A 15,759-nucleotide genomic window follows, 5' to 3' on the forward strand; every position below is an offset into this window, starting at 1 on the left:
GCTAGCAAAGGGGTTACATACAAATCCCTGTTTGTGTTTCGTGATCCCTGGATTGTTCTTCCCTGGGTGTGGGGGATTTGTTCGCGGGGAGGGGAGAAAACACCTGCGGACCGTGGGGCCGAGATGTGGCCCGTGGGCTTCTCCAGGGTGCACCCAAGCAGATGGCGCTCCTGCTTCGCACGTCCCAGCCGCCCAGGGCTGTCGGGGCAGGCGGTTTCCTGGAACCGGATCCTCGGCCTCGACGCAGCCGCCTCTGCCATCGCCGCCTGTAGCCATGGACCTGCGAGCGGAGCTGCTGAAGTCCATCTGGTACGCCTTCACCGCCCTGGACGTGGAGAAGAGCGGCAAGGTCTCCAAATCCCAGCTCAAAGTGAGTCCCCAGAGGATCTCGGACAGCCCCGGCATGGGGCTGGGGGGGTGGGCTGTGAGGGGCAAAGTGGGCCCAGGGATGCTTGCATCCCCCTGGGGTTTCCACAGAGGAATTGTTAAATATTAAGATTAATAAGAACTTGGTGGTGTCTCCATGCTGGTTTTGGTGAAGTTCTCCATCTCTTCATTGTCTCCTTTTAAAAAAAAACAAAGCCGGGGGAGTTAATGCTCAAAGGTATTTTCAAGGTGAAAACAAGGAGAAATCTAATTTTTAGTTGTTTTCAGTTGGGTTTTTTTTATGCCCAATTAACAACCCAAACTTAGTTTATATTTTCTTGCTTGCTGAAGCACCCGCATTTCTGCTTCCTGTTCAGCCAGCGGGTCGGTAGGTAAAGGCAGACCATTTTAAAACTAAAACTCCTGATGGTCTGGCCAGAAATAACACAGCGCTTTTAAAAAAATCTCTGCTTTCCCCTCTCCCCCACCCCCTTAGCAGCTTTACAGAGGACTCCTGCATTCAGCCCTTCACCAAAACCATCGTGGCTTTCAAAGCTTTTTTTGTCTGCCTCTGGGACGGGGTCTGGTCGAATCCGTCAGGTTGTACCTTGGCTTCGACAATAATTAACTGATTTTTGGTCGTTTTTTTTTCCCTTTGCAAATGATGGGACCCCTTTTTTGTTGTCATTTAAACGTCCTGTTGTGGTTCTTGAGCCGGTGCCGGGGTTGGAAATGCCAGTTGGAGCAGGGGGCTGTGATGCAGAAGAAAGACCTGAGCTAGAAACATGCAAAACACGGGGAGATGTTGCGTCAGGACTTGGCAGCCGCTGCGAGTCTGGGAGATGAGTTGTGAAACACTGCGAAGAAACCTCTTTGCATCTATTCTCTCTACTTTATAGGGCTTCCCCCAGGACAGGCTGCAGGGAAGGTGCTGGGCTCGGCACTGGGGACATATTTTGTTCAAAAATTAGGTTTTGTTGCAGGGGGCTGGAGGAGAAGCAGCAGGAGCTGGGCTGCTCCTGCTTAGCCACTGCCTCTGCAGCCAAGAGCCTTTGGCTGCTCCCCAGAAACTTGTTGCACATGTGCCCTGCAAGCCATGCTCAGCTACTTAAAACTGTAGAAATATCTGAAGGAATTAAGGGAAAATCCCAAAGTAGGCCAGAGCCTAATTCCCCTTGCTAATCCCCGCAAAGGGCAGCTGTGCTCCCCTGTACAGCACCTCCCTGCACCCAGGCTTTGGGTCCTGAGCCCAGGCATGCTGCCAGCCCCAAAAGCATCAGCATGAACACGTGTGGCGCTCATCTTGCCAGATCTTTATCACCAGCGACTATGCTGAGGCCACAGAGACCCTAATTTTAACGGCAATTTCCTAGAAAGTTTGTGCAAGGGGGTACAGGGAGCTGCAAACCCTCGTGCAGTGGCTGCGGGGATGCTGGGGATGTAGTCTCCACAGCGGCTTTGCCCAGAGTGACATTTTGGAGGGGAAGGGAGTTTGCACCTTGCTGTTTTTCCACCCGCCTTCAGTTCCGAGACAGGACGTCAGCAGGTTGGGCTGCGTCATTCCACGACAAAGCTCAACTCTGGATAACTTTCCACCTGCCTCGAGGCAGGAGAGAGCTCGTTTCCATCGCCCGTTGCTGCCAAATGCTGGGTCAGATTTGCCCCAGCCTATGCAAGCTGACAGTAGCTTCAGTGCAGAAGAAATCCAGGGTCTCGCAGGCTGGAGCAATGATGTGTTAAAGCCGTGGCGGCCATGCCCTCTCCAAACTCCTCCCGGGTTGTGCGAGCTGGGCTGTGCTCTGCTCCCTCACCCAGGCATGTTGCTGCAAGAAGGGTCTTGAACAAGGGTGGGAGAAATGTCGGTGTTCGCAGTATTTGTACCTACAGAAACACAACCAGCCCCAGGAGGTGGGGTGGGATTTTGCTTGTAGATGAGCAGCACGCCGGCGGGAGCTGAGTGCTTAACAACTCTGACTTCTCTCCAGCCAGTTGCCTAAGTAAATTTAGCAGCGTTTCAGAGTGTGATGGCGAAGCTGCGGGAAGCCGTTGGGTTCAGTAGTTGAGTTCTTTGCATGGACACTCCCATGCAAGCAAACGTGTGCATATGTATATGTAAGTGTAGGTGTGTATCTGCACAGGAAGGAAAGACAGTCTTGTGGTTGAGTGCTACGCATCGAGAGATGTCGGGTAGTTCTGTTCCCAGCGCGGGCACGAGCCAGCCCTGCTCTTGGATGAGCTTTTACCATCTCTGTGCCATCACGTCCTCCCTGGCAGAGCTGAGAGAGCTACTCCCCGCCTCTGCAGATGCTGGTTGGGATGTGGTACGCGGCTCCCACAGGCAGGGCAGAGCTCAGCCCTTCAGGTGGGAGCCACAGAGCATTGTCCTGGTGCTTTTTGGCACCTCTGCTCCGCTCCTGTCCTTGTTGCAGAGGGAAAGGACCGGTTTGCTGAGCGGAGCTCGGTCTCCTGAGGCTGCCCACTACAGCAAAGCCCTTAGGGAGTGGAGAAGAGGAGGCAGGGGGACAGACGAGTGGTTTAAATGGGATCCCCCGCTCACTGCATGGTGTTGCAGGCTCAGGGTGCAAATGGCAGGGGAGGTGGCTGTTGCTCGCTTTTGGAGAAAGAGCCCATAACTCGTGGGAGTCTCTGGGTACAACTGGGGGGGCTGGGTAAGCACAGTGCAGCTGGTTTATGGACCCCCCGGGGCAGGAGGAAGGCGCCTGGCTTGGACTGAAAGCTCCTCTGCTTGTTGCATGCACAAAAGGCTCCTGGTACAGGCCAGTGGGTCCCAGTTTGGCCTGAGAGCAGCTCATCTGTGCAAGCAAGGGGGAAAGCCTTCCCCGAGGTTGGGAGGTGACAGTACCGGGGCTGGGCTTGAGCCAAGGGCTCCTGGCTGATGGGGCAGCGAGGCAGCAGCCTCCTCGCTGCAGAAAATGGGCAGCTAAAGGGACCCTCGCCACTGGCAAAAACTCCCAGCGCTGGGGGTCCCCTTGGTCAGGACTCCTTGCACCCGCAGCTCTGGGGAGGCTTTGATTTTCTCAGCAGGGCTGCTCTGCTTGCACATGGGGAAACTGAGGCAGCAGCAATGTTCCCTGCACAGTGCAGGAGCCCTGATCCCCCCTCCACCCCCGTCCCCTGGGGCCAGAAGGGTTTGTGCTTCGGCCAGGCTCCAGCCCAAAAGGTCACCCCCAGCCCTGGCATCACCCCCAGTGTCTCCCACGGGGAAGAAGAAGAGGGGCTGCCGTTCTCCAGCGGTGTTAAATATTCCACCCCCAGCTCCGGCTGGCGTCGGCCAGTGGCTGTGGAGCAGTGGGAGCAGGGGATGATGGGGGGCAGGACAGCAGAGGAGAGGGTGGAGGGGCTGGCGCTCAGAGGGATTTGGGATGCTCAGGACGTCGGGCAGACCTCTGTCCCCATTGGCCATGCCACAGGGGAAACGTTGTATCGCCAAACCACTGTAAGACCATCCCTTCCCTTCTCCTCCTCCCCTCACCCCGTTATTTTCCCCTCCTATCCCTCGTTTCAGAGCCTCGGGGGAGTTTCCCACCTCTCCTCTCTCCTTGGGGTTGGGGCAGCCCCAGCCCCACGCACCCACAATCAGCTTGGCCGGGGCTTTCCACCCCACCCTGCCCCACTTTCATTTTGTAGGTGACCGCTCTGGCGGCCGGAGGGGCTGCGGTTCGCAGCATGCCAGAGCGGATGGAGGGGCTTGGGGTGTCGGCCACAGCCGGGGGCACACACAAGACCTCCCAGGGCTTTTTGGGGTGCTGCGAGAGGAGGTGCGACGGATGGGGACAAGGTCTCTCGTTGGAAAGGGGGGATGGGATGCAATTCCCTAACTTTCAAGCTATTCTGATGGATTTGTTAGCCATCCTGGAGGGTGCCCAGGGTGCTTCCATCCCTCCCCACCCCTGCACAGCCCCCGGGGCTGCACCAAACCCCAAAAGGCGCAGCTGTAGCAGCAGCGCTAAGGGCTACAGCCCCTCAGTGTTTCAGCGCAGGGTGGAGTCCTGCTGATAACATCAGTCTGGAGGGTAAAAAAGAGAAAGAAAATCTGGTTGAGCAAGAACTGTATCCAGCTGCAGAAGCCGGTGTGGCCTCCGGCAGCTCCTCTCCTGCCGGGAGGAAATTTCCAGCCCTGCATGGAGAGGAGCAGGGATGCTGCACACCATCTCCTCCAGCCCCTCTCTTGAAACCTTGGCAAGCTGCATCTGCAAATCCTACAGGCTGTCTCTGCAAACCCTGGTGCAATGAGACAGCATCAATTTGGGATGCTTGTTTAACCATCTCCTGCTTGCTAGGAGGTCAAGACAAGGAGACAACCGCCTGCCCAGCATCATGAGCCAGAGATGCTGGCGGTGCCCATGGGCAGTCTTGCTCCGGGCTCTGGCTGCTGGCCCGGCAGCGGCGTGGGCTTTCCAGCATGTGGGAAATTCAAGAGCTTCAAAACATGCTTTGTTTTGGGGGATTTGAATAAAAATGGTCTGGCTGGTGACACTTGCAGACTGTTTCTGGAGATGGTGTGTCTCCAGATCACCCTTGTCTGCTCTCATTCTAGACAAAACCTTTTCTTAGTTTCTTATAAATCTTATTTTCATCTCTGTGTCTTTTTGTACCCCTTTGGCAGAAAGCAACCACCACCAGGCTGGGCGCTGTCATTAGTTATGTTTTCAAGAAATCGCTAAGGGCAGCTGCCAAACAGCATGGCTTGGGGTGGCTTATCTGCTCTAGATCAAAGCATCTCCTGTTTGCTCTGTAATGTTTGAAACAGCCCTTTCTTTAAAAGAAAAAAAAAAAAAAAGAAAGAAAAGAAAGTGCCCTATGTGTCAAGAAAGAAAAGAAACCAATGTGGAAAAATCCTCACTTTTTGCCTGTTTCTAAATGATTTCCTAAGGTTTCTGTTTGGGAATATCCCCCATCCCTCTGCCAAACCACACCTCACTGCCGTGGCTGCAGGGAGGTGATGCCAGGCAGGGCACAGTCCCCGCGTGGGTGGGTGGCACCGTGGGGATGGGCTGGGGCAGGGTTAGAGGTTGTTCACCTTCTCCCCGTCCCTCCTCCTCGGCCAGGTGCTGTCTCACAACCTGTACACAGTGCTGTGCATCCCTCACGATCCCGTGGCACTGGAAGAGCATTTCCGTGATGACGATGACGGGCCGGTGTCCAGCCAGGGCTACATGCCGTACCTCAACAAGTACATCCTGGATAAGGTGAGCCCCTTGGCCATCCCCCCAACCTGCTGCATCCCGGGTGGGAACACCACAGTCCCTGGTCTGCTCCTGCATCCCACAGGAGCCCCATGGGAGCCCCACGGCTCTGCTCCCCTCTGCTCTTGGGGATCCCATGCCTTGATGGGTGGAAAAAGGATACAGAGAGTTGGGGAGTACTCAGGTGAATGCCAAAATAAACAAGAAGTTTTTATTACTCAACATCTCCTCAGTATGGATGGATTCAGCCCTTTTTGTCATGGCTCTGGATGGAGATGCAAATCCACCAGGGTTGCCTAAAGGGCTCAGAGAGAGAGATCACCCAGCAGCTTGTTCCCAGTCGTTTTTTCCTCTCCACCCGTGTTCAAATTTGAGGTGTGACCTCATTTGGCAAAGAGGAGGAGAGGGAGGAGGACAAGGTGCTGGGGCAGGAGCAGAGGTTGGGGTGGGCAGGGGCTTTGTCCTTTTTTCCACGGCTCAGAGGGACCTTTGTTTGGCACAGCGAGACTTTGCGGCTGGGTGCTCGTTTTCTCCAGACATGGGAGGAGAGGAAAAACGACTGACAACTTTCTTCCACTGTGTGTTGAACAGAAGGGGGGGGGGCCCAGAGCTGGGTGCAGTAACCCTTCCCTCTCCTGTCACTTCCTGGGGGCTGAGCTGTGCCTCTCCCCGGCATGCTGTGCTCCGTGCCGGTCTCCGTGCCGGTCTTTGCCTTGCCCTGAGCTGATCAGGAGCTGCCCAGCCTGGTCCAGGGATGCTGATCTCAGCTGCAGGGATCTGGTCAGCAGCAAGTGAGGGCAGAGTCTTGCCCAGCTCCCTCTGCCCGGGGCAGGCAGCTGCCCAAGGTCAGCCCAGCCCAATCTCCCCATCACAGAGAGGCCAAAATCCTTCCAGTTTCCCATGTGATTCTTTGGGAGGCGACCTTTAAAACCCCCTTCTGCTGGTTTTGCATTGCTAATAAAATCCCAGAGGCAGCCTGAGAAGGGGAAGTGGGTTTTCCTAGTAAGAGAGGCTTTCAGCTTTCCACCACCCAAAGGTTTTTCTCCAGCTCTGCTGCTGCAGGTTCCGGTTTGCCCTCATGCCGGCAGCTCACACAGCTGGGATGGAGCGGCGAGGTGCGGCTGGGCTCCTTTGGTCCCCTTCACAGTTCACTGGTGTCACACCAAAATTGCTGCATGAAGCAGCTCGTGATGCCAGGCAGATGGCTGCAGAAGCTCGTGGAGAGGCAGCGGGGCCCGAGTTGATGGAGGTGTCATTCCTGCCTTTGCTGCTGCCTCCCTAAGGTCCACCACTTCCCTTTGCTGAGCCCCAGTTCCTCTTTATGGTTGAATGGGATTGGGTTGAATGAGAGTGGCCCAAAGCCATGGAGGCATTAGGGAGGTGGGCTTGGGAGAGCACCACACAATGCTGCATCCGCTTCACCACAGGGTTCCTGCTGGTGCTCCAAAGCCTGGCAGGACATGGCTGAGCCACCATGGCCGTGCTGCGGTGCCCAGGCGCTGCAGCGGTGCTGTAGCATCTTTTCTACCAGCTGGGACACCTTGCTTGCCTGCTTAAGGGACCTGTGCTGAGGACGTGTACTCTGGCATCATGGGTCAGTGCCCACTTACACTCTAGGTGTGGGTGCCATATATCAATCACCCTGTGCTTCTCACCGGCAGGGACAGGAGATTTCAGGTGTGAGCGTTTCTTCTCTCCAGTGCCTCACCCCTCCCCATTACCCCCTCTGTAGCCCTGCAGCACCTCGCTCACCCCCCTGGCTCCTGCCCGCAGGTAGAGGAAGGTGCTTTTGTCAAAGAAAATTTTGATGAGCTCTGCTGGACCTTGACAGCGAAGAAGAACTACAAGCCCGACCGGAACGGGAATAGCGTTATATCCCACCAAGACGCCTTCAAGCTCTGGTGTCTCTTCAACTTTCTGTCCGAAGACAAATACCCTCTCGTCATGGTGCCAGATGAGGTAGGACCTGCCTCTCCCCATCCCCATCCTCCCAGGGCTCTGCGCGCTGGCAGAGCCCCATTCGGGGATGACACATCTTGCTATCGCTTCCTGGCATGTCCCACCACATCCTGCAAGATGTGTGAGATAGAGCAGGCTGGGGTGGGAGGAGGGGTCTGTCTGCCCTGGGCACCCCCCACTATGCCCATGGCCACTCCTGCTGTCCAGGGAGAGGGGGGTGACCAGGGAGCAGCTGGGAGGACACCTCCAAAATGCTGAAACCTCTCAAGTATAGATGTCTTGGAGGATGAGGTACAGGCTGGTCCACAGCCTTCCTCTTCTGTGCTCCAAGCCTATGCCAACCACCTCTTTTGCCTGCTGTGAAATGAATGTGCCAGTTCTCAGAGCCCCAACCAAGGAGCATCCACAGCTCAGCTCCTCCTGGGGGCTGGTCCTTTGCCCAAAGCCCTTGCATCTCACCCAAGGGTTGAGTCAAGCATGGTGTTGGAGGAGGACTCATGATTTTCATGGGGGAGAAAGAGAAGATGATGAGAAACCCTTAAAATCTGGTGCAATGGGAGGTTGCTCCCTGTGAAATCGCTGTCAGGCTGGATGGGGCTGTGTCTCTTGGCCTCTTTTACAGCCTGTGCCACCACAAAGGCAGAGCAGACCCGGTTGTCCCTCTCCATGCCCAGCATCCAGAGAGTTAAGAGTGAGGTACCCAGGTACAGCAAAGCTTCTGACAGCAATCTCCAAATCTCCAAATTCCACCCAACATTTAGAGGGGGAGGTTCTGCCTTCTCTGGGCGGGGGGGTAAGATCAAACCCCCACGAGAAGGTGGGCAGATCTGGGGAGGAGGGACAAGCTCAGAAGCCAAGGCTGGCCTCACCCAGAGAAGCTCAGCTGGGCAAGCAGCTGCTGTCTGCTTCTACACCATCAATCTCCTGAGATCAGCAGAAAAGCAAAAAAAAAAAAGAAAAAGGGCAAAAAAGGACAAGAAGCACAGTGCTGCGCAGATGTAGGACGGTGACCGCACTTCCTGCTCTCTGGGAGAGGTGTTTCCTGTTCCCCAGACCATGACAAACTGAATCATCTTCTGCTTACAGAGCTGAACTTGAAAAAAACCAAACAAACAAAAAAAAAAGAAACGACATTAAATTCTTGCCCTTTTCCTAGTTAGATGATGTAAAAAAATCCAGGTGGGTGTGGGGGCTCTGCAGTGTTTCACATTTCTGCGTCACCCACCCTCTTTGGTCCCTAGATTGTGGGTAGAGTAGAGCTGGCAGCAAAACATGAGCTGAAGTAAGTCTTCCTGACATCAATTAACAATTTTAGCTCTTTTTTTTAAAGCAATTTCTTTCCACTTTCAAAATGACACTCCTCTCCTCCATAGGCACCTCTTCCTCTGCTCCTCCCCAGTGTTTTTACGACGTCAGCTGGAAACCAGAGGTCAGGGCCGTGGTCTGAGACACCCACCTTGCAGGCTGCATGGGGGGGACAGCAGTGCTGGTCTGTTCTCCCTCAGGCACTTGACTTCTGTGGAGTTTTCTCACTCTGCAGACAAACAAGCCAAAACCATCTCAGCCTTGTGGTTAAAAGGAAAAACTTCATAGTAGTGGTCATGCTCTAACTCAATGTCAACTCCTGAGCCTGCCTGTTGCCTGGAACAGCTTGGCCATGACCATCAATCATCACAAGGGGTGATACCTCTGGGAATAAGGGTCCTGCATCTCCAGGCTGGAAAGACATGTGGTCTTGGGCTCTCCAAAATGGGTTAGTGGGGTGGGGATGGCTCTCACTTCTCCCCATCACTGAGCTCCCCATCCCCACACAGGTGGAGTACCTGCTGAAGAAGATCTGCACAGCCATGAACGTGGAACTGAACTCCTGCGAGCTGGATGACTACCTCTCCCAAGAGCCGCAGGGGCAGGGGGGGCTGACAGTCTGGCAGTTCCTGGACATGGTGAACTCGGGACGGTTCCTGCGAGGCATTGAGCAAGAGGCTGTCAGCATGGCCGTGGAGGAGGTGTACCAGGAGGTTATAGAGGATGTCCTCAAACAGGCAAGGAGCCCGCATGTCCTGGGGCACAACCCCTGTCCTGCCCCCCACCCTGTTTTTGATCCCCACATCTCTTGGGTGCAGGGCTACCTCTGGAAGAAGGGCCAGCTGAGGAGGAACTGGTCGGAGCGGTGGTTCACGCTGAAGCCCAGTGTCCTGTCCTACTACATGAGCGAGGAACGGAAGGAGAAGAAGGGGAGCATCGCATTGGACAAGCACTGCTGCGTGGAGGTATGGCCCGGGCCATGCTCAGCTGGGGGACAGGAGATGCAGGAGTCCCCCTTCAGACCCTGTGAACAGGAACCCAAGAATACACAATTTCACATTCACAAGCATAGGAGAGCCAGTCCTGTGGCAGAAGAAAGTGGGGATAAGGTGAGGTACAGGGGCATAATGCCATCCTGTCTCCTCTCCCTGCAGGTGCTGCCTGACCGGGATGGGAAGAGGTGCATGTTCTGTGTGAAGACCTCCTCCCGCACCTACGAGATGAGCGCCTCTGACACCCGGCAGCGCCAGGAGTGGACGCTAGGTCCGTGCCCACCCTGTGCCTCCTCTTCAGCTTCCCCATGCCCCCCTATGTCCCCACTGACTGTCCCTTTCCCTCCCTAGCCATCCAGATGGCCATCCGGCTGCAGGCTGAGGGCAAGAAGTCCCTGCACAAAGACCTGAAGCAGAAGCGACGGGAGCAGCGGGAGCAACGGGACCAGCGCAAGGCAGCCAAGGAGGAGGAGACACAGCGGCTCAAGCAGCTCCAGGAGGAGAAGGAGCGGAAGCTGCAGGAGCTGGAGCTGCTCAAGGAGGCCCAGCGGCAGGCAGAGATACTCCTGCAAGAGGAGGAGCAGCGGCGGAGGCAGCAGCACGAGGAGATGCAGAGAACCCTGGAGATTCAGCTGCGGGAGGCTGAGCAGGTGGGTGCATCCTAATGGCTTGTCCAGGAGACGAGGACAACCTGCCCTGGGGTGTATGAAGCTGAGCGAGGGGACAGGTGAGAGGCAAGTGTTAGTGCCAGGATGGCCAGTGAGCCCATTTCTGACTCTGCAGCCAGCGCTGGCTCCAAATTATGTGGTGTGTCTCCAGGGAGACAGCCTTGCTTTGGAGCTCTCTCCAGGGGCTCTTCCTGGTGTGGGAGACGTCTGGCCCCATCCAGCCAGGGATGCAGGGGTAAGCGAGTCCTGGGGCCGGTGGCGGTGGCTTTGCCAGCTGATGGCTCCTCTCCCTGCTGCAGGCTCGCGCGTCCATGCAGGCAGAGATGGTCCTGAAGGAAGCAGAAGCAGAGCGTCAGCGCAAGCGCATCCTGGAGCTGGAGGACATGCAGGAGCGTCTCCAGGAGGCCCTGCAGCAGGAGGTGAAAGCACGGCAGGATGAAGAGTCCGTGAGATACGCGCAGGCCAGGTAGGATCAGGGCATCCTTGCTCCTCCTCAATCAGCCCCACTCCCAGGGCAGCGGCTGGGCGTGGGGACACACTCCCCAGGGCAATGCAATGCTCTTTGGGGTACTGGGACGTGCTGGTGACTTCCCAGTATGCCAGCAGGAATGGGGGAAGCTGGTGGATTAAGTGGCAGAGGGACGTCCTCACCTCTTGCTCTTCATTGACAGGCTACTGGCTGAGGAAGAGGAGAAGCTGAAGCAGCTGATGAAGCTGAAGGAGGAGCAAGAGGAATATATCATCAAAACTCAGCGGGAGAAGCAAGTCCTCAAGCAGGAGATGGAGAACAAGAACAAGTGTCTGGAAGAGGCACAGAAGCAGCTGGAAGAAGTGAGAGTGAACAGGCAGCGGGCAGACCAAGACGTCATGGTGAGCATCACATCAGTGCCGCATCCCTTCGTGCTATGAGCCCCTGGGGGACTTCCCAGCCCTCCCTGAGTCACCTCCACACTGGGGAGGACCCGGCAGCTTTGGGGACCAAGATGGCATTGCCTCGGGGGTTTTCTGAGCCGTGCCATGCTCTGGCACAGGTGATTCAGTGGCTGAGATAAGTGTGTCCTGCCCTGGGGGGACAGTGCTGGTGTCCAGTGCAATGTCAACAGTGGGAGTGTGCGGAAGGGGCAGGATTGGAGGAGGAGCAGAAAACCTAGAGGAGGGCGAGCTGGGTCTCCGTCCCAGAGGGAGCCTCCAATCCAGGCTTACTTAAGGAAGGAAAACTACTGCCCGTGGTCCTGGGTCGGGGGCTGTCGGGCGGCTGGCTCACCCCTCTCCTCCATCCCCTCCCAGGCGGCCCAGCGGAAGCTGCGACAGGCCAGCACCAACGTCAAGCACTGGAACGTCCAGATGAACCGACTGATGCACCCCATCGGGCCGGGAGGTAGGAGACCGGCCGTCACACCCTCCCCTGCCCCTCCTGAGCATGGCCACGCTGGGGCACAAGCCCAGTCTGCCACCCATCTTCCACTCTTTGGGGGCATCTTGGGGTTAGAAGGACCCTCGTCTTTCAGATAAGATACTCCAATGTCTCTGGCAAGGAGAGACCCCACAACTCTTTTTCTTAGCTGAAAGGTTAATTTGGATCCTAGGTAAACAACCCTCTTTTTCTGTCCGTTCCCAGACAAACGTACGAATGTGAGTGGAGGAGGATTTACTGGCTACCAACCTCTCCTCTCCCAGAGAGATTCTTCCCTCAAACTCAAGCAGAAAGTGGAGGATAAAGACAGCGACCCCACGAGGGACAACAGCAAGGAAAACGTGAGCAATGGTGGGAACAGCGGCATGCCGCTGTCTCCGGATGCGGACACCATGGCCACAGAGCCCACCAACTAACTAGCCTGGCAGGATGACAGAGCCCAGCAGGGAACTGTGGGGCCCAGCACGTCCCTCCGAGCAGACACAGTCAATGACGTGGCCATCTCTGGATGGAGACGAGTGGGGACCAGCACAGAGCCTATAGGTGACTACATATAAGGCAGAGATGCTCCCATTTTCTTCAGGGAAGAGCTGCAGCCACGACGTGCCAGGAGACTCAGCCCAACATGGGGGAGAAGGCAGCAGGACCATCTCCTGTGGGCTGCCCAGGTGTGGGTCCTGGACTCAACTCCCCAGCCTCTGTTTTCCACCTCTGCCTTAAAAAAAAAAAAAAAAAAAAAAAAAAAAGCCACCGGTGGATCTGGACCGCATGGCCCAGGGCTGCAGTTCCCCCTTTGGTTTCTACCAGCAACCATTCTGTATCGCCCACCGCGCCCGTGGGTGCATGGCCCTGCAACGGCGGCTGCCAGGGAAGCCTTGGCAGACTGAGCAGTGGCTTCTCACCGCCCCTGCGGAAAGGCCAGGGTGTCCTTTGCATTCCCTGAAGGTGGTGGTTAGTCACGGGAGTCACGTAGATGTTAGCAGAAACCAACAAGCAATAAAGCCTTTGGAGCCGCTGGCCCGCAGACGACCTTCCCCACACATCTGTGGCCCTGCAGGCACCAGATCTCCCTTCTCAGCAGCGTGGGGTTTTGATTCTCACTGCAGAAAAGAGCCCACTAACAGAAAACAGATGCCACCCGTGGAAAGAGGCCTCACCGGTGGATTTTAGGTTGGTCTGTGGAGGGCCGAGAGAGACACAGATGCTGCTGAACTGGCCACAGATGATGAACTCCTCTCTGGGTGGCAGGGCTGGCACAGTGGTATCTTCTGGGAGGACCAACACCTCTTTATGACTAATTAAGTGCTGGTATAAGAAGGTAACAGTGTTCTGGGCTTCGTTTAGGTCTTTGCCCTTGGACTGCAGGCTCCTGTTTCAGGAGTCCTGGTTCAGGATCTGGTGTAAGCCCTGCAGAAGGCAACAGTAAAGACTCCCAGAGGCCATCTAAACTGGAGCTGGTGGCCATGGTAGCTCTCTTTGGTAACACTGGCCTGGCCTGTCTCCTCCAGCTAATTTGTTCCCTGAAAGACTGAGAACAAAAGCCAAGTCTGCTGGCAAACCTCCCTGCACAAAAAAAACCCCACAACCCCAAACCATGCCAACAGTGGGGTTAGTTTTTCCAAGCACCTCTGTTTAAATACAGTCCCATTCACCTGTGACTTTGGGGTCTTTATTGTACGTGTCACGGAGCCCCGATCGCACAAGGGTCCCCTCTGGAAACAGGCACCAGTAGCGAGCCCTGAATCAAACCCCAGTTTACAGTTGCCCGTGCTGATTAACTGCAGTTCGTTAGGGAGATTACAATCTATTTCCTACTCTTGTGGCGTTTGCTCACACAGCTCTTTCCCCCCCCCTAGTTGTTACAGTGTTCCTTTTTTACAATTATTCTTTTCGTTGTGCCTGACTGTGAGAGAGGCCGATTCCGCGGGTGCCAGTGGAGCAGCACGGCTGCCCTGGGACAAAGCAGCTCTGTGCGCCCGTGAGGGTGACTGGGTGGTCCCGTGCCCCGGTCCCACGCACCTCGCCGACGCACAGGGCGGGCACGGGTGGCTGTAGCCTCTCAATCAACCTCCTCCTTCCCACTGCACTGGGATGCAGCAGGGTGGTCCTGAGCAGCAGCATGGCCCCTTATGGTCCCCATGCAGATTTGGGGTCCCTGCCTCGCCCTGTGCTATCCCAGCCAGTCTGCTTGGACACGGGATCCCTCCACTCTGCACATTTTCTGGTGGAGTACTGCACTGGGGGCTGGGGCTCTGTGTTGCATCGAGGCGCGTGGGGTCCGTGGTACGAATCCTTGCATCCCCTTGGGGTGACCCTGGCAAAGCTGCTCGTTAGTCTGTGCGCTCTGCAGGCAGATCAAGAACAGGGAGGATGCCGAACACCAGTCTCTACTGGGAAGGAAATAGGCTGGGTGGAAATGCGCTGATGGGGGACGGCATCCTCCCTCATCAGCTTCGTTAGCTCAATCTCTTCGCTGATCAGGCATCAGGACAGGTACGTGCCACGCCACACCTAGGCAGGGAGGAAAAGGGCCACCTCCACCCGGCTCCGTGCCGCAGCATTGTCACAAGGGCTCTCATCCCATGCGCAGCCCCCAGGAGCCGTGGGGCACGTCACTGCCGATGGCAGTGCCATCGCTTTTCACCAGCTCCAGGGCTGCATCGTCCTTCCTCAAAGCAGCTCACCAGCGCATTGCTTTTGCTCCCAAGAGCAGAGTTCCCACGCAGCAAAAAGCTATACGTTAATTGCCACAGGCAAGGACAGGCATGGAGGGAACAGCCAGAACCAGTGTTAGCACCTGCCTTTGATCTGCTGCCAAATGCGGATGCGACCAGATCTGTTTCATCCTCCCAGAGCGGCTGACCGAGGGCTAGAGCTTGAGTAAGCCAGCAGTGGATGCGCACTCCTGCAGCAGGATGGCAAGGAAAGCTTGTGGAGGCGCTGGGAAAGAGCAGCTCTCTGCTGCTCCCACCATCCTGCCCCTGCACCAGTGGGTGTAAGGGAGGGTCTGCACGCCCGTGGGGGTCTCCTGTGGGAAACCTCCTGTGAGAGGGAGCTCTTGGGGGAGCTGTCTGTGGAGTAACAGCACACGCGTGAGTGTTTGCAGAGTCAGATACAAGCCTTGCTGCTCTCTACATGAATCTTTTGCAGCCCCAAACCCACAGCTCTGCCCAAACTCCGCTGGCCTGGGGTTCCATGTTTTCAGGACAGACCAATTCCTAATTGTGTCCACATCTACATTAACAAGGGGCATCATCTTAGCTCTGTGCTGCTCCTTGAGTAACTGCAGTGGGAACAGGGCCTGTGTTTTTTAAGCATAACATTGTTTATCAGATTAGTCACCAGTGTGGTTTACCTAGGGTGTGAAGGTATACAATTAGCTCCTAGACCTCAAGTAACAGCATCGACAGCAGAAAACTTGCAACACCCCCGGCAGGCAGCTGATCTAGCCCTGGGGAGTGGAAAGCAGTGAGGGGCTCAGATGGGGAAGGGAAGGCTGCCATCCCCTCTGCAGGCAGGATACACGTTCCCTGCAGCCCGTACTGCACAGGCACGACTCCGCAGGCCTCCCACGGTGGTGAGGGCCTAGGGAGAAGGCTTGGGCCCCTGCCAGCTCTGGGACAGGCCGTGACGCCGAGGGGGAACAGGGACTACTCAGGCTCCCCTGTGCGCAGAGAACGCTGCCCCGACAAAGCCCACCACCCGCCGCCATTTTGGGCCTCCTCCCCGCCCTCCCTACCCAGCATGCCCCGCGAGCAGCGCCTACATTTCCCATGAGGCCCCTCGGCCGCTGGGGGGAAGTGTTCTCTGCGTGCGCCAGGGGGCGCCGCAGGGCTGGGCGGGCTTGG

At 56.3% G+C, this 15,759-nt stretch overlaps 1 protein-coding gene across 2 annotated transcripts; it reads left to right on the plus strand.

Annotated features, from left to right (window-relative positions):
* The first annotated feature begins 45 nt into the window (after window positions 1-45).
* DEF6 (DEF6 guanine nucleotide exchange factor) lies at window positions 46-12,988 on the plus strand. Of its 2 annotated transcripts, XM_010301641.2 has the most exons (11): window positions 47-370; window positions 5,436-5,576; window positions 7,347-7,532; window positions 9,347-9,574; window positions 9,656-9,802; window positions 9,992-10,100; window positions 10,181-10,479; window positions 10,797-10,963; window positions 11,169-11,367; window positions 11,785-11,875; window positions 12,116-12,988. In XM_010301641.2, exons 1-11 carry the CDS (start codon window positions 275-277, stop codon window positions 12,325-12,327), a joined length of 1,875 nt encoding a protein of 624 aa, XP_010299943.1. In that variant the 5' UTR covers window positions 47-274; the 3' UTR covers window positions 12,328-12,988. The 2 variants fall into 2 exon arrangements, with proteins under 2 accessions (XP_075632033.1, XP_010299943.1); XM_075775918.1 differs by having other exon boundaries at window positions 46-370; window positions 9,347-9,802; window positions 12,116-12,476.
* Window positions 12,989-15,759: the final 2,771 nt, after the last annotated feature.

Source organism: Balearica regulorum, chromosome 25 (genome assembly GCF_011004875.1).
Source record: "Balearica regulorum gibbericeps isolate bBalReg1 chromosome 25, bBalReg1.pri, whole genome shotgun sequence".
Taxonomy (NCBI): Eukaryota; Metazoa; Chordata; class Aves; order Gruiformes; family Gruidae; genus Balearica; species Balearica regulorum.

Excerpts from the sequence above, each read along its gene's own strand:
- DEF6 (XM_075775918.1), top strand. The coding sequence starts at position 275 with ATGGACCTGCGAGCGGAGCTGCTGAAGTCCATCTGGTACGCCTTCACC. Across the intron at positions 9,803-9,991 it reads ACAAGCACTGCTGCGTGGAG|GTGCTGCCTGACCGGGATGG; the intron begins GTATGGCCCGGG and ends CTCTCCCTGCAG. Across the intron at positions 11,368-11,784 it reads GGGCAGACCAAGACGTCATG|GCGGCCCAGCGGAAGCTGCG; the intron begins GTGAGCATCACA and ends ATCCCCTCCCAG.